Genomic DNA, 15,883 nt, shown 5'->3' with positions numbered 1-15,883 from the left:
AGTGGAGGTCCCAGCCCAGGGCCGGATGGTAAAGGAGAGGTACAATAAGTAAAATAAAGTTCATCTTGCTGGGTGGTAACGAGGAAGGTAAGGGGGCGGGGGGCGGGCTGTAGGAATGGTCATTAAAACAGCGGCTTAGGGAAGGCCTTACAGAGACGTTGCGGGCCTGAAGGAGCAATGCGGGGGTGTGTGCCACGTGGACATTTGGACAACGGTCGTTCTGCTGGGGAGCACGGCAAGTGCCCGGGCCCTGATGTGGCAGTGGGAGAGAGAATTGTGACCCGGAGTACAGTGGTCGACCACGCCAGCCATGGAGCCTGTGCTCTCAGGGCTCACCCGCTGACGGGAGCCCAGCCAAGGGAGCCTGTCTCTGATGCCTGTGTGTGAGTGACTCCGGGAGCGGTGCAGGGGTGTCGGGGAGAACTGCCACGAGGAACTGGTGTGTATCTCGGACCTAGAGGAGGAGGCAGCGGTGGCCAAGTGAGCTGGGCAAGGCTGCGAAGGCCCCGGGAGTGAGAGAGAAGCTGTCAGGCCAGGCCTGAGCCCCGGTCCAGGTGGAGAGTGAGAAGCACAGGGGGCTCTCGTGAGCCCCAGCTAAGGCCTAGGCTTCGTCCTGATGGCACACTGGAGGGTGAGGAGGGCAACAAAACCGCCCTTTCTCTCTTACTAGGCAAAGGCCTCAGAGAAAATTGTCCAGGCCAGGGCCGCCTCGGGCCCCGTTAAGGGGACCCCTGGGAAAGGGGCCACCCCAGCACCCCCTGGGAGGACAGGGCCTGCAGCTGCCCAGGCCAAGTCAGGGAAGCCAGAGGAGGATTCAGAGAGCAGCAGTGAGGAGGAGTCTGACAGCGAGGAGGAGCCGCCAGCTGCCAAGACGCCACTTCAGGTGAGGCCTGGGGAGGGAGAGTCCATGAAGCCCGTGCCCCTCCACAGGAGGCCTTCTGAGGACCGGTTCCGCTCTCTGTCTGCCAGGGCCCTAGACACGCTTGGAGCCCTACCCCTTCTCCCCTGCGGTGTGCGTGGCGTCCTTTGCCCTGTCCGGCCTCTTGTGTCTCCTCACGTCCACCCTTGTGCTCCCTCCTGATTCTGCTTGTCTCCCTCCAGGTGAAGCCTTCAGGGAAGACCCCCCAGGTCAAAGCTGCCGCAGCCTCTGCCAAGGAGTCCCCTAGGAAAGGGGCCCCTCCAGTGCCCCCTGGCAAGGCAGGGCCTACAGCTGCCCAGGCTCAGGTGGGGAAGGGGAAGGGGAAGGGGGAAGAAGACCCACAGAGCAGCACTGAGGAGTCCGACAGCGAGGGGGAAGCGCCAGCAGCCGTGCCCCTAGCCACGAGCCCTGGTCAGGTGAGGCTGCAGGACGCCCCGCAACGGCGCGGTCTGCCCCATTCTGGAGAGCCTGTCTGTCGGCTTGTCCCCCCCTTCCACACCTTGGGTCCCGTGCCCTGCATTTGCTCTCCTCACCTGGTCTTCCCTCACGGCTAGTCTCCTGTGGGCTCCTGCCCTGATCCTGTCTTTTGCTACTCCAGGCAAAGCCCTTGGGGCAAAACCCCCAGGTCAGAGCAGCCTCCGGTCCCGTGAAGGGGCCCCCTCAGAAGGCAGGGCCTGCAGCCACCCAAGCAGGGAAGCAGGAGGAGGACTCAGAGAGCAGCAGCGAGGAGGAGTCAGACAGCGAGGGGGAGGCGCCGGCCCAGGTGAGGCTCCTGCCTGTATGTTTCTTCCTTCCCCCTCAGTGTCAGGAGCCGCCCCCACCCACCCACACGCTGACTCTGTTTGCCCTCTTGGTTACTGGTGTCTCTGCACACAGCCATACTTTGTGCTCCCTCCCCTGATCCTGTGTGTCTCTCTCTGCAGGCAAAGTCCTCGGGGAAGATCATCCAGGTTACAGCTGCCTCACGTCCTGCCACGGGGCCCCCTCAGAAGGCAGGGCCTGCAGCCACCCAGGGCAAGGCCGAAAAGTGCAAGGACGAGTCAGAGAGCAGTGAGGAGGAGTCAGACAGTGAAGAGGAGGCGCCTGCAGCCGTGGCTCCAGCCCAGGTGGGCCCGGGAGGGGCTGCCCCACAGCCTGACCTGAGCCACTGGCACCCGTCGGCTCCCCGGGGAGCTGTGGGGAGGCATGGCGGCGGGGCTCCGCCCCAGAACAGATGGGGGCTCTGAGCTCAGGCTCCTTCTTTAGCTTCTGACTTCTTCCTCTCAGGCAAAACCAGCTATGAAAACACCCCAGACCCAGGCCCCTCCAAAGAAGGGCACCCCCGTTACCCCTGCACCTGCCAAGGTTCCCCAGGTGCGAGTGGGCACGCCGGCTCCTTGGAAGGCAGGAGCCGCATCCTCTCCAGCCTGTGCCTCATCCCCAGCTCTGGCCAGGGGCGCCCAGAGGCCCGAGGCCTCTTCAAGCAGCGAGGAGTCGGAGAGTGAGGAGGAGACCACTCCTGCCCCACCAGCAGGACAGGTGAGGCCAAGTTGGTCTGGCAGATTCGGGGCTAGTCCTCTTGTCGCCCTTTGACCTCCTGAGATACGTGTCTGTTCCTTGTCATTCCAGGCAAAGTCTGCGGGTAAAAGCGCCCCGGTGAAAGCTGCCTCTGCACCCACCAAGGGGTCCTCGGGCCAAGGGGCTGTCCCAGTACCCGCTGGGAAGGCAGGGCCTGCAATGGCCCCGGCTAAAGCTGAGGTGCAGGAAGATTCAGAGAGCAGTGAGGAGGAATCAGACAGTGAGGAGGTGACCGCAGCCCCAGCCCAGGTGAGGCCTGCGAAGAGCCAGCCCATCCCGCCCACACCAGGGCCCGGGGCAGGGCTGAGGAGGGGCTTTTCTGGGCTGGGCTTGCCCCTGGCTGTGCAGAAGCCTCGAGAGCAGCCTCAACTCAGCCTGGTTCCCCACTTTTTACTCGGTCTCCTCCCCTGTCAGAGGTGCAGTCTCCCCCATGGCCTTCTTAGCTCCCATTGAGACTCCTTATGCCACCCGCAAGCTCTGTGGAGCGCTCCTCTGCCTGGTGCTGCCCTGTCTCCCTCAGGGAGTTCCCAGTCTAGATGGGGGCGTGGATGTGCACACAGGCTAGTCCAGCATAATGTGATAAGATGGAAAATAGATCATGTACCTGGGTTACAGCACTGCAGGTGGTAGCGTCTCGGGGTTTCCCCGGAGGGAACGCCTCCTGGAGGAAGTGGCATTGGAATTGTAGGCTTGAAAGATCTGGCCAGGGGAAATGGAGTGTTCCAGGCAAAGAAACCTGCCTGTGCCCGGAGGGTGGGAGAGTGCCTGGCCTGAGGGAGCTGCCCCGAGCACAGCATTTTGGTGGGATCACTGGGGGAAATGATGCAGTGGCAGACAGAGCAGGGGGCTTGGAGCCAGACTGCCTGGGTTCAAGTCCTGGCCCCATTTCCTACCAATTGATTCCTACCTATCAGGGCCTTTACTGACTCTTCTGTAAATTGGAAATTAGCCGTCACAGGGTTGAGAATTTAATGAGCTCTCACCTACCGTACCCAGCAAGGGCCCTGTGCACACAGCAAGCCCACTCCTCTGCCTCCCTTAGGGTGGGCCAGGCTGATGGGGAACAGAATCAGGAGTCTCCTCCCAGCCTGGAAGAGTTGAGCTGGGAAAAGTGAAGATGGCTCACACCTCATGCTCACCCATGGCTTATTTGTAATTGTCGCTCTTTTTTTTCCTCCCCAATAACCACTCACAAATTAGTCATTTCTATTTTCCCTGTACCAGAGCACGTGTTTTCTATGGGATTTTCTTTTGTCCCCCTCTCACAGTTGCCTTGTGGGACCCAGGGTCCTGTGATTCCCCTGTGATTTGACAGGTGCGTGTGGGCCCTGTTGGAGTCCCAGCCCAGCAGCTCTTGTCCCGTTTCCATGCTGCAGACACATTCCAGACCAACGCCTGAAAAGTGTCACTGTGCCCATCGCCTAAGTATTTGTCTCCCCATCTGAACCTCCCACCAATACCATTAGATAGGTGTTCATTTGCTTTCGTTTCTGGAGGAGGAAATTAGAGCTTAGAAGAGTTGTTTGCTGACCAGCTTCAGCTCAGCAAGCCAATGAGGGTCAGCTGGGCCTGCGCCCCAGCGTGCCCGCCTCAGAAGCCTTGGCCTTTTATGCTTCCTCCTGCTCCGTTTTGGCCCAAACTTTTCCAACCACAGACATGATTATGTTGTGGGGCCTTACTTCCTCCCAAGGTGCAAAACAAAGCGGCTAATCCCTCTCTAGGGGCCCAGCCTTCTAGCCTGGTGCCCTGTCAGGAGATGGTGCCTTGCCTAATTTCAAGAGGCCTGAATTGCCCCCAGTGAGACCAGCGGGTCTGATGGGAATCTTATCTGGAGGATAAGGCTAATTAAGCCCCTGTTACGGGGTTAGGAGGATTAAATGAAATAATACTTGTGTGGCCTCACTCTCAAAATGCTGTCTGTACATACTAAGTGGGTTCCACACTGCTCAGTGTAGCTGGGGTCAGAAGTGAGACGTAGCTGCTGGTCTGCTCAGAGACCTCACACAGCTCAAAGGAAACCATCCATGTGAGAGCTGAGGTTCAAAATAATGTAACAAAGACAGGATTGGTTCTGGAAAACCAGATGTGCCAGAGACCAAGGAAGGAGGTGATTCTTGATTGAAATGCTACAGGAAGAGAGCCTTTGTGTGAGAAGGGTGGGAGAGCTGGTCAGTCAGAGTGTGAGGAATGGCTGCGTGAGTGGTAGAGTGCCTTTGGAGTCTGACCTTGCCTTGTATGTTGATCTTCCATCCTGTGATGACGTTTGCTTATCAATTTTCATGGCTTTTATAGATTCCCTAGGGTTTTTTATATATAGATCTTGTTGTCTGTGAATAAAGACAGCTTCACTTTTTCCTCTTCAATCTAGACGGCTTTTATTTCTTTTTCTTGTCTTACTGCACTGGCTAGAACCTCCAGTACAGTGCTGAATAGCAGTGGTGAGAGCAGACACCTTTGCCTTGTTTTTAATTTAGGGCACAGCACTCAGTCTTTCACTGTTTAATAGGATGTCAGCTATAAATTTTTCAAAGATTCCCTTTATCAGGATGAGAAAGTTTTTTTCTTTTTCTTTTTTTAAAGATTTTATCTTTAATCTCTGCACCCTCATGGGGCTCGAATCCACAACCCCAAGGTCAAGAGTCACATGTTCTACTGACCAAGCCAGCCACGTGCCCCAAGCTCTTTTCTATTCCTAGTTTGTTGAGAGTTTTTATTAGTTGAATTTTTGTCAAATGCTTTTTTTTGTTGAAGTGATCTTACTGGTTTTTTCCTTTGTTCTATTAATGCAGTGTATTACGCTTAGTTGGTTTTCAGGTGTTAAATCAACCTTTTGTTTTTGTGATAAGTCCCACTTGGTCATGGTGTATACTCCTTTTTCTTGCCAGGTTTGGTTTGCTCATCATTTGTTAAGGGTTTTTGTGTTTATATCCATAAGGAATACTAGTCTATAGACTTCATGTGATGTCTTAGCCTGGCTTTGGTATTGCCCTGATAACTGGCCTCAGAAAATGAGTTGGGTGGTATTCTCTCCTTTGTGTTCTGAAGGTTTATGTTGGATTGGTATTATTTCTTCCTTAGTAGAATTCACCAATACAGCCATCTGGGCCTGTATTTTTTGTGTGTGGAAGATTTTTTGGTTTTTTAGTGTTTATTTTTGAGAGAGAGCATGCAAGCGGGGAAGAGGGGCAGAGAGAGCTGGGGACAGAGGATCCAAAGCCGGGTCTTCGGTGACAGCAGTGAGCCCAGTGTGGGGCTCAAACTCAAGAACTGTGAGATCATGACCTGAGCCGAAGTTGGACACTTAACCAACTGAGTCACCCAGGTGCCCTGAAGATTTTTAATTACTGAATCAATTTTGAAAATTGACTATTGGCCTATTCAGGTTTTCTTCCTTCTTGAGTCAGTTCTATTTTGTACCTTTTAGTGATTTTGTGCATAGTTTATAATTTCTGCCTTTCTAGAAACTTGTGTGTTTTCATCTCCATTGTCTAATTTGGTGGCATAAATTTGTTCATAATATTCCCTATAATTCTTTTTAATTTCCATAGCGTCTGTAGTGATGTCCTGCCTTCTTCCTAATTTTTGGTAATTTGTGTTTTCTATTTCTTGGTCAGCCTAGCTAAAGACTTACCAATTTTGTTGTTCTTTTCAAAGAAACAACTTGTGGTTCCATTGATTTATTTTGTGGTTTTTATTTCGTTAATTTCCACTCTGATGTGTGTTGTGTGTGTGTGTGTGTGTGTGTGTGTGTGTGTATGTATGTATGTATGTATGTACCTACCTATATTTTAAGAGAAAGTGGGGGGCAGGAGGGGCAGAGGGAGGAGAGAATCTTAAGAAGCCTCCATGCCCAGCAAGGAGGAGCCTGATACAGGCTTAATCTCACAACTGTGAGATCATGACTTGAGCTGAAATCAAGAGCTGGAGACTTAACCCCATCTGCTTTGATCTTTATTTTTATTACTCCTTCTTTTGGAGTAATTTGCGCTTCTCTTTCTAGCTTAAGATGTGCATTTATTTTTGAGAGTGCACAAGCGAGAGAAGGACAGAGAGAGGGACAGAGGATTTGAAGCAGGCTCTGTGCTGACAGCGAGCCTGATGTGGAGCTTGAACTCAGAAACCGTGAGTGAGATCATGACCTGAGCCAAAGTCAGAAGCTCAACCTACTGAGCCACCCAGGCACCCCAAGGCGGAATCTTAAATTGTTTATTGTATCTCTTGTTTTTCTTTTTTCTTTTTCTTATTTTTTTAAAATTTATTCACGTATTTATTTGGAGAGAGTGCACACAAGAGGGTGGGGGGGCTGGTTAGGGAGAGAAAATCCTAAGCAGGCTAGTGGAACACACACATACCGCCCCCCCGCTCCCCACTGACATCATGAAGCCCTACACCCTACTCAGGACCCATCTCACAAAATATGAGATCATGACCTGAGCAGAAAAAAGCAGTTGGAGGCCACCCGGGTCCTTCTCCTTTTTTTCTAATGTAAGTGTTTAATGCAGTGAATTTCCCTGTAAGGACTGCATTAACTTTATTCCATGAATTTTGAAATGTTGGGTTTTTTATTATTCTTTGACCCATGGGTTATTTAGAAGTGGGTTAATTTCCAAATATCTGGGACTGTGCAGATTACTTTTTGTGGTTGATTTCTATTTTGATCCCATTGTGGCTGGAGAACATATTTGGTATGATTTCAGCCCTTTTAAGTTTACTGAGACTTGTTAGGTCAACTTTGTCCTGGTGTCTTTTGTTTTCTTAAATGTATGTAAAACACATTACTCCCCTCAGGATGACTTTTTGGTGCTGATGAGCACCTTGACCTTTATCAGACACAGTCTGTGCTCTAGAGGGTTTTCTTTCTTGAAGTCCTGATTCTTAATTTTACTTGGTCTTGTGTGGATGAGGGAAGCTGGGCTGTGGGGGATGTCACTGATTAGGTGGCCTCTCTGAATGAGGCAGGGGCCTAGACAGGCTGTCAAATTCCTCATTCTACTTTACATCAACAGGCTTTGCTTTCATACTCTTACCAACAATTTCACAAAGATTTTATTCTTTGTTGCTCTCATCTCTCTAGTCTGTGTTTGCTTGGATACCCCAACAGGCTTTTTGGGGATCACCTGGATAGCCGCTAAGATTAGGTGAAATGGAAGAAACAACAGTGGTTTTCTATCTCATTCTGCCATGCTGAGTGTCGGCTCCCACCTCATAGACTAAGATGGCTGCTTGAGCTCCAGCTGTTACCTCAGCATTTCTTCCAGTTGGGAGGAAGAAGACACATGTTTTTTGCATGTGTAAGGATGTCGAATCGTGTACTCAACTTCCATTCTGTTAGCCAGAAGTTAAATTCATGGCTGCCTAGCTGAAAAGGGGCCTGGAAAACACCTGTGCTCTGGGTAGGCTTGTACTTAACTAACATTAAGAAAAGTGCTCACGATAATAAGTTTACAGGAATGCTTATTATGTGCCAGGCACCATGTTAAATATTATGAATCTGTCATTTAATCCTCATAATAAACCTGTGGGTGGGCCTTGTTATGACCTCCATTTTACAGAGGAGGAAACTGAGGCCCAGTGAGGTCAATGATTTGCCCAACTTCACACAGCCATTAAATGGAGGAACAAGAATCCAAGCTCGGGCCTCGGACTCCAGAATCCATGTTCTTGGCTAACCACCCTGCTGCACTTCACCTTGTCCGTTCTGTCATCCCTGTTTCTCCTTCTAGGTGAAGACCTCAGCGAAAACCCCACAGACCAAAGCCAACCCAGCTTCCACCAGAACAGCTTCAGCCAAAGGGGCAGCGTCTGCTCCCGGAAAAGTGGCCACTGCAGCAGCTCACGCCAAACAGGAGTCCCCGGCCAAGGCAAGGGGGACCAGAAGCCCCGGGAGGTGCCAGAGGTGGGGTGGAGAGGAGGACCAAGCAGTTGCCTCCTCCTGGACAAGGGCCCTGCGCGGGCGGAAGGGACTTCCGTACGGTCACATCGTGGGTGGGGCTTAATCGAAGTGGAACCCTGTCATCGACTTCCTTCCCCAATACACTTACCTCTTCACGACTCAGGTAAAGCCAACAGCAAGAACCCCCCAGAGCAATGCTGTCTCAGTGAGGGGCCAGGGGTCTGTGGCAGCTCTGGGGAAAGCAGTGGCCACGGCAGCCCAGGCCCAGCCGGGGCCAGTCGGGGGCCCACAGGAGGGCTCGGAGAGCAGCGAAGAGGAGTCAGACAGTGACGGGGGAGCCCCCGCTCAGGTGAGGCCCGGGGAGGACCGAGAGCAGCCCCGTGCTGTCCCTTTCACTCCCTCCCCTGACTCTGTTTCTCTCACTCCAGGCGAAGCCCTCGGGGAAGACCCCCCAGGTCAGAACTGCCTCAGCCCCTGGCAAGGGGTTCGCCAGGAAAGGGGCTGCAGCAGTCTCCCCCGGGAAGTCAGGAGCCGTGGCCACCCAGGCCAGGAAGCCAGAGGAGGACTCGGAGAGCAGCAGTGAGGAGGAGTCTGACAGTGAGGAGGAGGAGGAGGCGGCGACACCAGCCCAGGTGAGGCCTAACGAGGAGGCGGCTGCCACGCGGGGCCTCTGAGCCACCGCCACCCACTCCTCGCTCAGAACTTGGGTTCGGGGCCAGATGAGGAACCAAGACCAGATCGAGGCTTGACTCCCGGATCCTTATCCCACCTGCTGTCTTCCATGTCTCTAGGTGAAACCTGCTGTAAACCCCCCCCAGAGCAAGGCCTCCCTGACGAAAGGTGTCGCAGGCACTCCTAAATCTACCAAGGCCCCCCCAGCACGAGTGGACACACCGGCCCCACAGAAGCCTAGGCCAACGACTCCTGCCAAGGTAAATGAGGCCAAGAATCCAGAGATGTCACAGGGAGTCTTGAGGAGGCTTGGACTGGGAGGCAGGTACCATGCGTCCCCTGGGGAGCTGGAGGGAGTCCCGTCTCTCACCTGGGCCCTCATGTGGGCGTGTACATCTCTCCACGGAGAGCTCATCTGGTGTGAAGCCTGGGGAGTAGAGAGAGGGAGGGAATGAGGAACCAACTTTTTTTTCCGGATGGTCTTCCTTCTGTTTGCAGAATGCAGCAGGAGCAGCTGTGTCCTGTAGAAGTCCAGGGGGACAAACTCCAGGACTTCTCGGGCTCAGACATGTGCTGGAAATGATGTACATAGGCCTGGTGGTCAGCATCGAGCCTCGGTGTCAGGAGAGACCGTAGCGGGTGGTGGCAGCCAGGGCAAACTGGAGAGCTCTTGCCCCATCTAGAAACACGGTCCCTGTCAGCTCCAGCAGCCAGTTGTGACCTTGTAGAAATGTACCCTTCAGGTGGCCAGATCTTTGTGTTGTTTTTTGTTCTTAATGTATGTTTATTTTTGAGAGAGACGGAGACAGAAGGCAAGTGGGTTGGGCAGAGACAGAGGGAGACACAGAATCCAAAGCAGGCTCCAGGCTCTGACCTGTCAGCACAGAGCCTGATGCGGGGCTCAAACTCATGACCATGAGATTATGACCTGAGCCAAAGTCAGATGCTTAACCGACTGCGCCACCCAGCTGCCCCAGATCTTCATTTCTTAAGGGGAATCGCTGTGCCAGGCTGAGCCCCATCCCCTCTTAGATTCCTGTTTTCTTCACGTGTAAAACAAGTACCAAGAAGTCTGTTGAGCACTCCTAGCACTGACTTCTGCCCTCAATGCATGAGACCAACTACGAGTGCCCTCTCTTGCTGGAAGACATAGAGGGATAAAAGATGTTGGCCCTGCCCTCAGTGGGACTTGTAGTCAGTAGGGCAAGATGAAGTGGCTGTATTATTGAGGAATATTCTGGTAGTGCTCTGTCCTATGGAACTGGGAGAACAGGTCTCTGAGAGGCCAAAAGAGATGATTGAGCAGAACTTGAAGGAAGACCAGGGGTTCACCAGACAAAAAAGTGGAGCTAGGCACTCTGGGGCCCGAGGGCAGGGGTTGCCAAGGGGAAAGGATGTGAAGTCAGGTGTGTTCCACAAAGGCCAGCCATCCTGTAGGCAATACTCACTTCTAGTTGCTTGTTACCAGTACCATTTTTGGGGGGCCTCAGTGCCAGACTAAGACACAAGGGTCCCGGCCGTGTTTAGACATGCAGTATTTTGGTGTGTTTTTGTTTTTTAAGTTTCAAGTGGTTTCCTGTATCAGGACATCTGAATCTTCAGGAGAAAACCTAACTGCAAGAGCTTAAAGGGGATTGGCCATCTCCTATTTTTGGGTACAACGTTTTGGGGTAACGCTGCTCTAAAGGTGGTCCATTCAGCTCGGCATCATTGGTAACCTCGATTTCTTACGCTCTACCTGCCTCATGGTCGGGGCAGGGCTGCAGCACCTCCAGAAAAGCTAGGAAGTCCCCCAGCTGACCTCCTTACCCCTTATCTCCTTGTCCAGATCTAGGACATGTACTTCCCCTGACCCAAAAAAAAAAAAAAAAAAACCAACCCCAAACTGCTCATTGGTAAGGGTCTTGTGGTTCTGTGATTGGCTGGGAGAAAGGGCCACCCTCCTCAGAGCCTGGTGGGGGGCAGAGAGACTACCAGAGCAGAGTTGGGGTTCTGTTAGCAAGGAACACATGGGGGCATGGCAGTTGCAGCGTGGGTTGTAGCTGACCCATTTAAAGATTAGGAAGTGACACCATTTTCGGGATCTTCTAGTGTCTCTTGAGAAATTGGATTCGGGCAACCTAGGTGGCTCAGCCACTTTGGTGCTGGGCTGAGTAGTGAAGAGGGGCCTCTGCTCTGCCCTGGGCTCCCCTGAGCTGGTTTCCCCCGGTGCCTGCTCCTCTGGCCCCCCGACAGCAGCTTCTGCCCAGCCAGCCTTCCTCGTGTATGCCTGGCCTGGCAGGAGGGGATGGCAGCCTTGGGCCACCTCCAGCTGGCTCCTGCCTTTCCCTGGGGGTGTTACAGCCAGATGTGAGCTGTGCTGGGGCCGCTGGCTCACCTCTGCAACCTCATCCTGGGCTGCTCTGTCCTCATTCAGACGCCTGGCCAACAGCACTCCAGCCCTCAGCTTTTAGTGGGTCTGACTCGCGCGTCCCTTTCAAGTCAGAGTACACTCGGGAAAGGGTGTTCGCAGAGTGGAAGCCTGTGTTTCCACTGGCTATGGGGCAGGCCAAGCCGGCAGCTGTCCTCCTGTGCGTGTAGTAAGGGGCCGTGCTGCCTTCCGTGGACAGCCAGCGTGTGTGAGGGTCATTGCTCACTGGCTGTGGTCCCCCTCAGCTAACACCTTCTCTGCCCTACCCGTCTGCTTGTCCCCTCAGAAGGAGAGTGACTCCAAAACTGCCAGAAGCAAGACCCTGGCCCCAGCACGTGCAGAGAAGAATGCCAGAGGGTCCTCGGAGAGCAGTGGCGAGGAGCTCCCGGCCAGCCAGGTAGGCCCTGCCTTCTCTTTGAGACACTGCAGAGTCAGAACAGGGCAGTGGGCCTCGGGTGGGCGGAGTGGGGGCGAGGGCAGCTCTTTGCCATTTAAACGGCACTTCACAATTTCCTGGACTCTTCCCTCTGTTTTGATACATTCATTTTCACGGTAACTCCTGAGAGGTGGGCAACAGAGCACCCTTGAACATTAGGCCTCAGAGACAGTGTAGGGTCAACACCAGCTCTCCCAGCCACCAGTTCCGTGACCACGGGCACACCTTAACCATTCTGAGGCCCAGACGTTTCCACTGGAAGCAGGCAGAGTAACAGTCCCCCTCCTGCGTCTGTGCTCTGCTGTAGGAGGGCACGTGCTTTTGCCCATTTGCTGTGTCAGGAGTCAGAGCCCAGTGAGTTGAAGTCAATTCCCCAGATACCCATGACCCATAAGAAGCCAAGGCGGAGGTAGACGCCGGCCCCCTGCCTCCCTGTGTCTCTGCTTCGTGTGTGGCCCTGGGAGCCTTCCCCACGGGGTTCGTCTGAAGCCAGGGGGCAGACCGTGCTGGCGCACCTGTGGCACACGTTCACGTGCTCTGCTGCACCCCAAGCCCTCCCCAGCTGCACCCCTGAGGTTGGGACCAAGCCCCCCGGGTCTCCCCAGCTTCCTAAGTCTACAAGACTGGTGTTCAGACCTGTGTGAACCCCAGCCTTTCTAGCAATTTCTAAAATTGCCCTTTGTCCTCTAGCCCCAAGTACCTAGAAGCTTCTGCCAGGTCCCCTCAGGGACGCAAGTCCTCCAGTTACCAGATGAGTGGGGTCTCCTTAACAGTCTCCCACACATACCATACCGTGTGCTGACCACTCCATCAGCAAGTTCACATGTGCTTGCACACCCCGAGTGGTGGGGCACGGGGTTCACTGCCTTTCTCTTCTCGGTAGCAAGGATTATAAAAATCCTGATGAATGGCTACATCCGACGTTGTTGGTCACTGTGTGTGTGCCAAGCACTGTGCTAAATGCCATACTTCGTTATTCTGTGTAATTCCTACAACAGCCCTGTGAGGGTAGGTCCCTCTTTTATTCCCATTTTAAGGAGGAAGGAATGAGGCTCAGAGAAGTCGAGCGACCTACCCCAGCATCACACGGCCAGTGCCAAGTGGACAGACCTGGCGTTTGAACCCAGGCCGTCCGGGCTCTGCCCGCTGCCCAGCACTGCCTCCCCACTCCTCTCCAGGGAAGGAGGAAGGCGGTTCAGCATTGCCCTCTAGCTCTCCATGGCACCCTTACGAGGCCGCCTTCTCTGTGCCTTCTCTGCTCCGGATCGGGACAGCTGGGAGGGAGGGGGCCGCCTCGCCCTCCTCTGCGGGGGCGGACTAACACAATTACCATGAACATCACGCTTAAACTGAACCATTTAATTGGTACGTTAGTCCTGAAGATTCTGGAGTCCCTGTTAAAAAAGAAGGACAAAAGTTGACATTTTGCGCGTTTCCCTAGGATTCAGGGAAGACGGCACAGCCTGGGGAAGCCGCAGCCTCCTCCTGACTGGGGGTTTTTAGCGCCTCCGTCCTCAGCGCGCTGTGATTATTATCATTATTATGCATTTGTCAAGCACTTCTCTATTGACAAGTTTCACTCTGTCTTTATTATTAGCCCATCAGTGGGGAAAAGGGATCGGTGCCAGGGTAGTGGGCAGAGCCTCAGGCTGGGAGGTGGGGAGGGGATTGTGACTCCATTCCCAGGCTCCCTCACTGTGCCTCAGTCTCCCCACCTGCAGGGATGGGCTCCAGCCTCTTTCTCTGAGAGGAATTCCTGGGGGTGGTCTGTGGCTCAGCCCTGTGGTGCTGGCAATTGCTAACCCCAGGCCAGGGTCTGTGCTAGGTCTGGGGAGGCACTGTATTAAGAAGACATAAGCCCTGCCTTCAGAGTTTCAGGTGGAGTCAGAGAACAAGGCCTGTAAGGAGCTAAATTAGGGCATTAAGTGGGAGCCCTGGCATGGTTCGTCCTGGAAGGAGCTCCTGTCTGGTGCCTGGAGAACTAACTTCCAGTACGGCTCTGGCACAGTTTGCTGGTCACCCTGAGTGAGGCCACTTGCCCTCTCTTGAGCCTCAGCCTTCTCAGCCCATGGGGTGACATTCCCTGGGGGCTGGTGAACCACCGAAGCTCCAGGCTCCTCCTTGGAGGGTGGGATTTCCTGGCCCCTTAGGGCAGGGCTGACCCAGGACCTGTTAACTAGCCCCAGGCAGTTCTCTGAGGCTCTTGGGGTGCTTTCTTGGCTCTGTTCTCCCCTGCCCACCGCCCCCCCGCGGGGTTAACAGCCTGGGCTAGTCGGCCCCCTCCCCCACTCTGCCGCAGACTGGAATGAGGGCACAGTTGGAGAGCTCAGCTCTGACAGAAGATCCCCAGGTTTGCTTCTGCAGTGGGAAGGGAGTCCCTGCATTCCCTCTGGGACCTTGGTGCCCACAGGGCGGCCCAGCCTAACGTTCAGGCTGCCTCAGCTTCCAGTGAGTCTTTGACTGTCACCTCTGTATGTGTATGCTGTGCTTTGCAGTTTCCAAAGCGAATCAGAGCCCCTCTGGTGAGCAAGCCCAGGCTGGGATTACTAATAGCCCTTTCAACAGGTGGGAAACTGAGGCCCACGAAGCTCAGGGGTTGGGCCACATGGTGAAGTCTGGCAGAGGGAGGATCAGAGGCGGGTTTCCCCTCATCTGTGGGTTGCATGACCCACCTTTTCAACTATCCACTGCCACTGGACTACTGTCGTGTCCCTGCCCTCCGAGCCAGGCCCCCTGCGCCGCCCCCGGCCCAGAGGCCATGTGGGCAGGTGGAGCAGGGAGGAGGAGGCGTTTGCTGCCGAGCTGCTTTTAACATCCCAGACGCTATTGTTTGCCTTGGTGCGTTCGGTGCCTCTCTTCATCCCCGACAATCTGTTCTTCTGTCTTCTCACATATATATAGATCCCCCCTCCCTCAACTGTAAGCCTTCTCCCACTTTCCATCCTTCTCTCTTTCATCATGTGGGAAGGCAGGCTCTGGAAGTGGCAGATCAGAGCAGCCGCGGGGGAGGCTGTTTGGCAAGGGTAGGAAGGGCCCCAGCCCAGCAAAGCTTCCACCCTCCACGGTTACCCCTCTGCTTTACTTTTCATGGTGCCTCTCCCACTGCCCCCCTGCGGCCTGGAGGTGGGCAAGACTGGGCCCTAGACGTCGGCCTTGGGCAACTTCCTCCTGCTGCTCCTGCTTCCTGTGTTTCCCCCCAGGCCAGACAGGGAGTGGAGCTCAGACCGAGTCTGACCCGAGGGTGGAAGGTGGGCTCATCTGGCGGCCTGACTCCTGGCTCCATGCGTGCGACGTGCGCGTGCGAGCGGTGGGCATATCCACTGGAGCTGTGACCCCAGCCTGGTCCGCGGGATCCCGAGGAGCTGCCGCTTTCTCTTGTCTTTTGCTGTCTCGCTGGAAGATGGAAAGCCTGCCCAAAGATAGAACAGCATCAAAGAACCCCCACGTGTCTTCCCCAGCCTCAGCGGGTCTGCATTCGTGACCAGGCTCGCCTCACGCAAACCCTCCGCTCCTTCCCCAGTACCCCGGCTTCCTTTTTTTTAAAGGACAGCCACCATCCAACGTCACCCCTGAGAAGCTGACCCACAAAGTCAGTGTCTCCATTTCCCGGATTGTCTCATGAGTAATACTCTTTACATCTGGTGTGTTCCATGGAGTCCCTTAGGTCTTAATGTGTTGGGTATTTCCCCCGTGCGGTTTGTTTGTTGAAGACATTGGCTCTGTGTCGCTGGGTGGCGGCACCCTGGGCCACGTCTCAGGAAGCCGCATCAGAGTCTCTGGGGTGGGGGCAGCTCGATGATGCACAGCTCCTCAGGTGAATGTGTGTTAAGGCCCAGGCAGCCGAGGGGCGTGGTGCTTAGAGCACCCTGCTGGGCGGGCATCTGGCCCTGGCTGTGTTTCAGTTAAGCTGTGCGCCCTTGGGCAGTTCTTTTCTCCTCTCTGAGCTTAGTTTTCTCATCTGTACAATGGAGCTTCTGCTGCTGACCTCAGGGGTTC

The 15,883-nt window shown here is 54.4% G+C and overlaps 1 protein-coding gene across 6 annotated transcripts in view; it reads left to right on the top strand.

Moving 5' to 3' along the window:
• TCOF1 (treacle ribosome biogenesis factor 1) overlaps positions 1-15,883 on the top strand; it is a 39,347-nt gene that overhangs the window by 11,798 nt on the left and 11,666 nt on the right. For 5 of the 6 annotated variants that reach the window (XM_042949271.1, XM_042949263.1, XM_042949248.1 and 2 more), the window contains exons 8-18: positions 671-883; positions 1,102-1,335; positions 1,518-1,682; positions 1,843-2,025; positions 2,186-2,437; positions 2,528-2,725; positions 8,200-8,337; positions 8,533-8,718; positions 8,798-9,001; positions 9,161-9,301; positions 11,738-11,848. In XM_042949271.1, the coding sequence (XP_042805205.1) occupies positions 671-883; positions 1,102-1,335; positions 1,518-1,682; positions 1,843-2,025; positions 2,186-2,437; positions 2,528-2,725; positions 8,200-8,337; positions 8,533-8,718; positions 8,798-9,001; positions 9,161-9,301; positions 11,738-11,848 (2,025 nt within the window). The remainder of the gene's footprint in view (positions 1-670; positions 884-1,101; positions 1,336-1,517; positions 1,683-1,842; positions 2,026-2,185; positions 2,438-2,527; positions 2,726-8,199; positions 8,338-8,532; positions 8,719-8,797; positions 9,002-9,160; positions 9,302-11,737; positions 11,849-15,883) is intronic. The other variant, XM_042949253.1, reaches the window with a different exon arrangement.

This window comes from Panthera leo, chromosome A1 (assembly GCF_018350215.1).
Source record: "Panthera leo isolate Ple1 chromosome A1, P.leo_Ple1_pat1.1, whole genome shotgun sequence".
Lineage (NCBI taxonomy): Eukaryota > Metazoa > Chordata > Mammalia > Carnivora > Felidae > Panthera > Panthera leo.
Note: the sequence above shows the minus strand (reverse complement) of the source record. Positions and strands in the feature narration are given on the sequence as shown.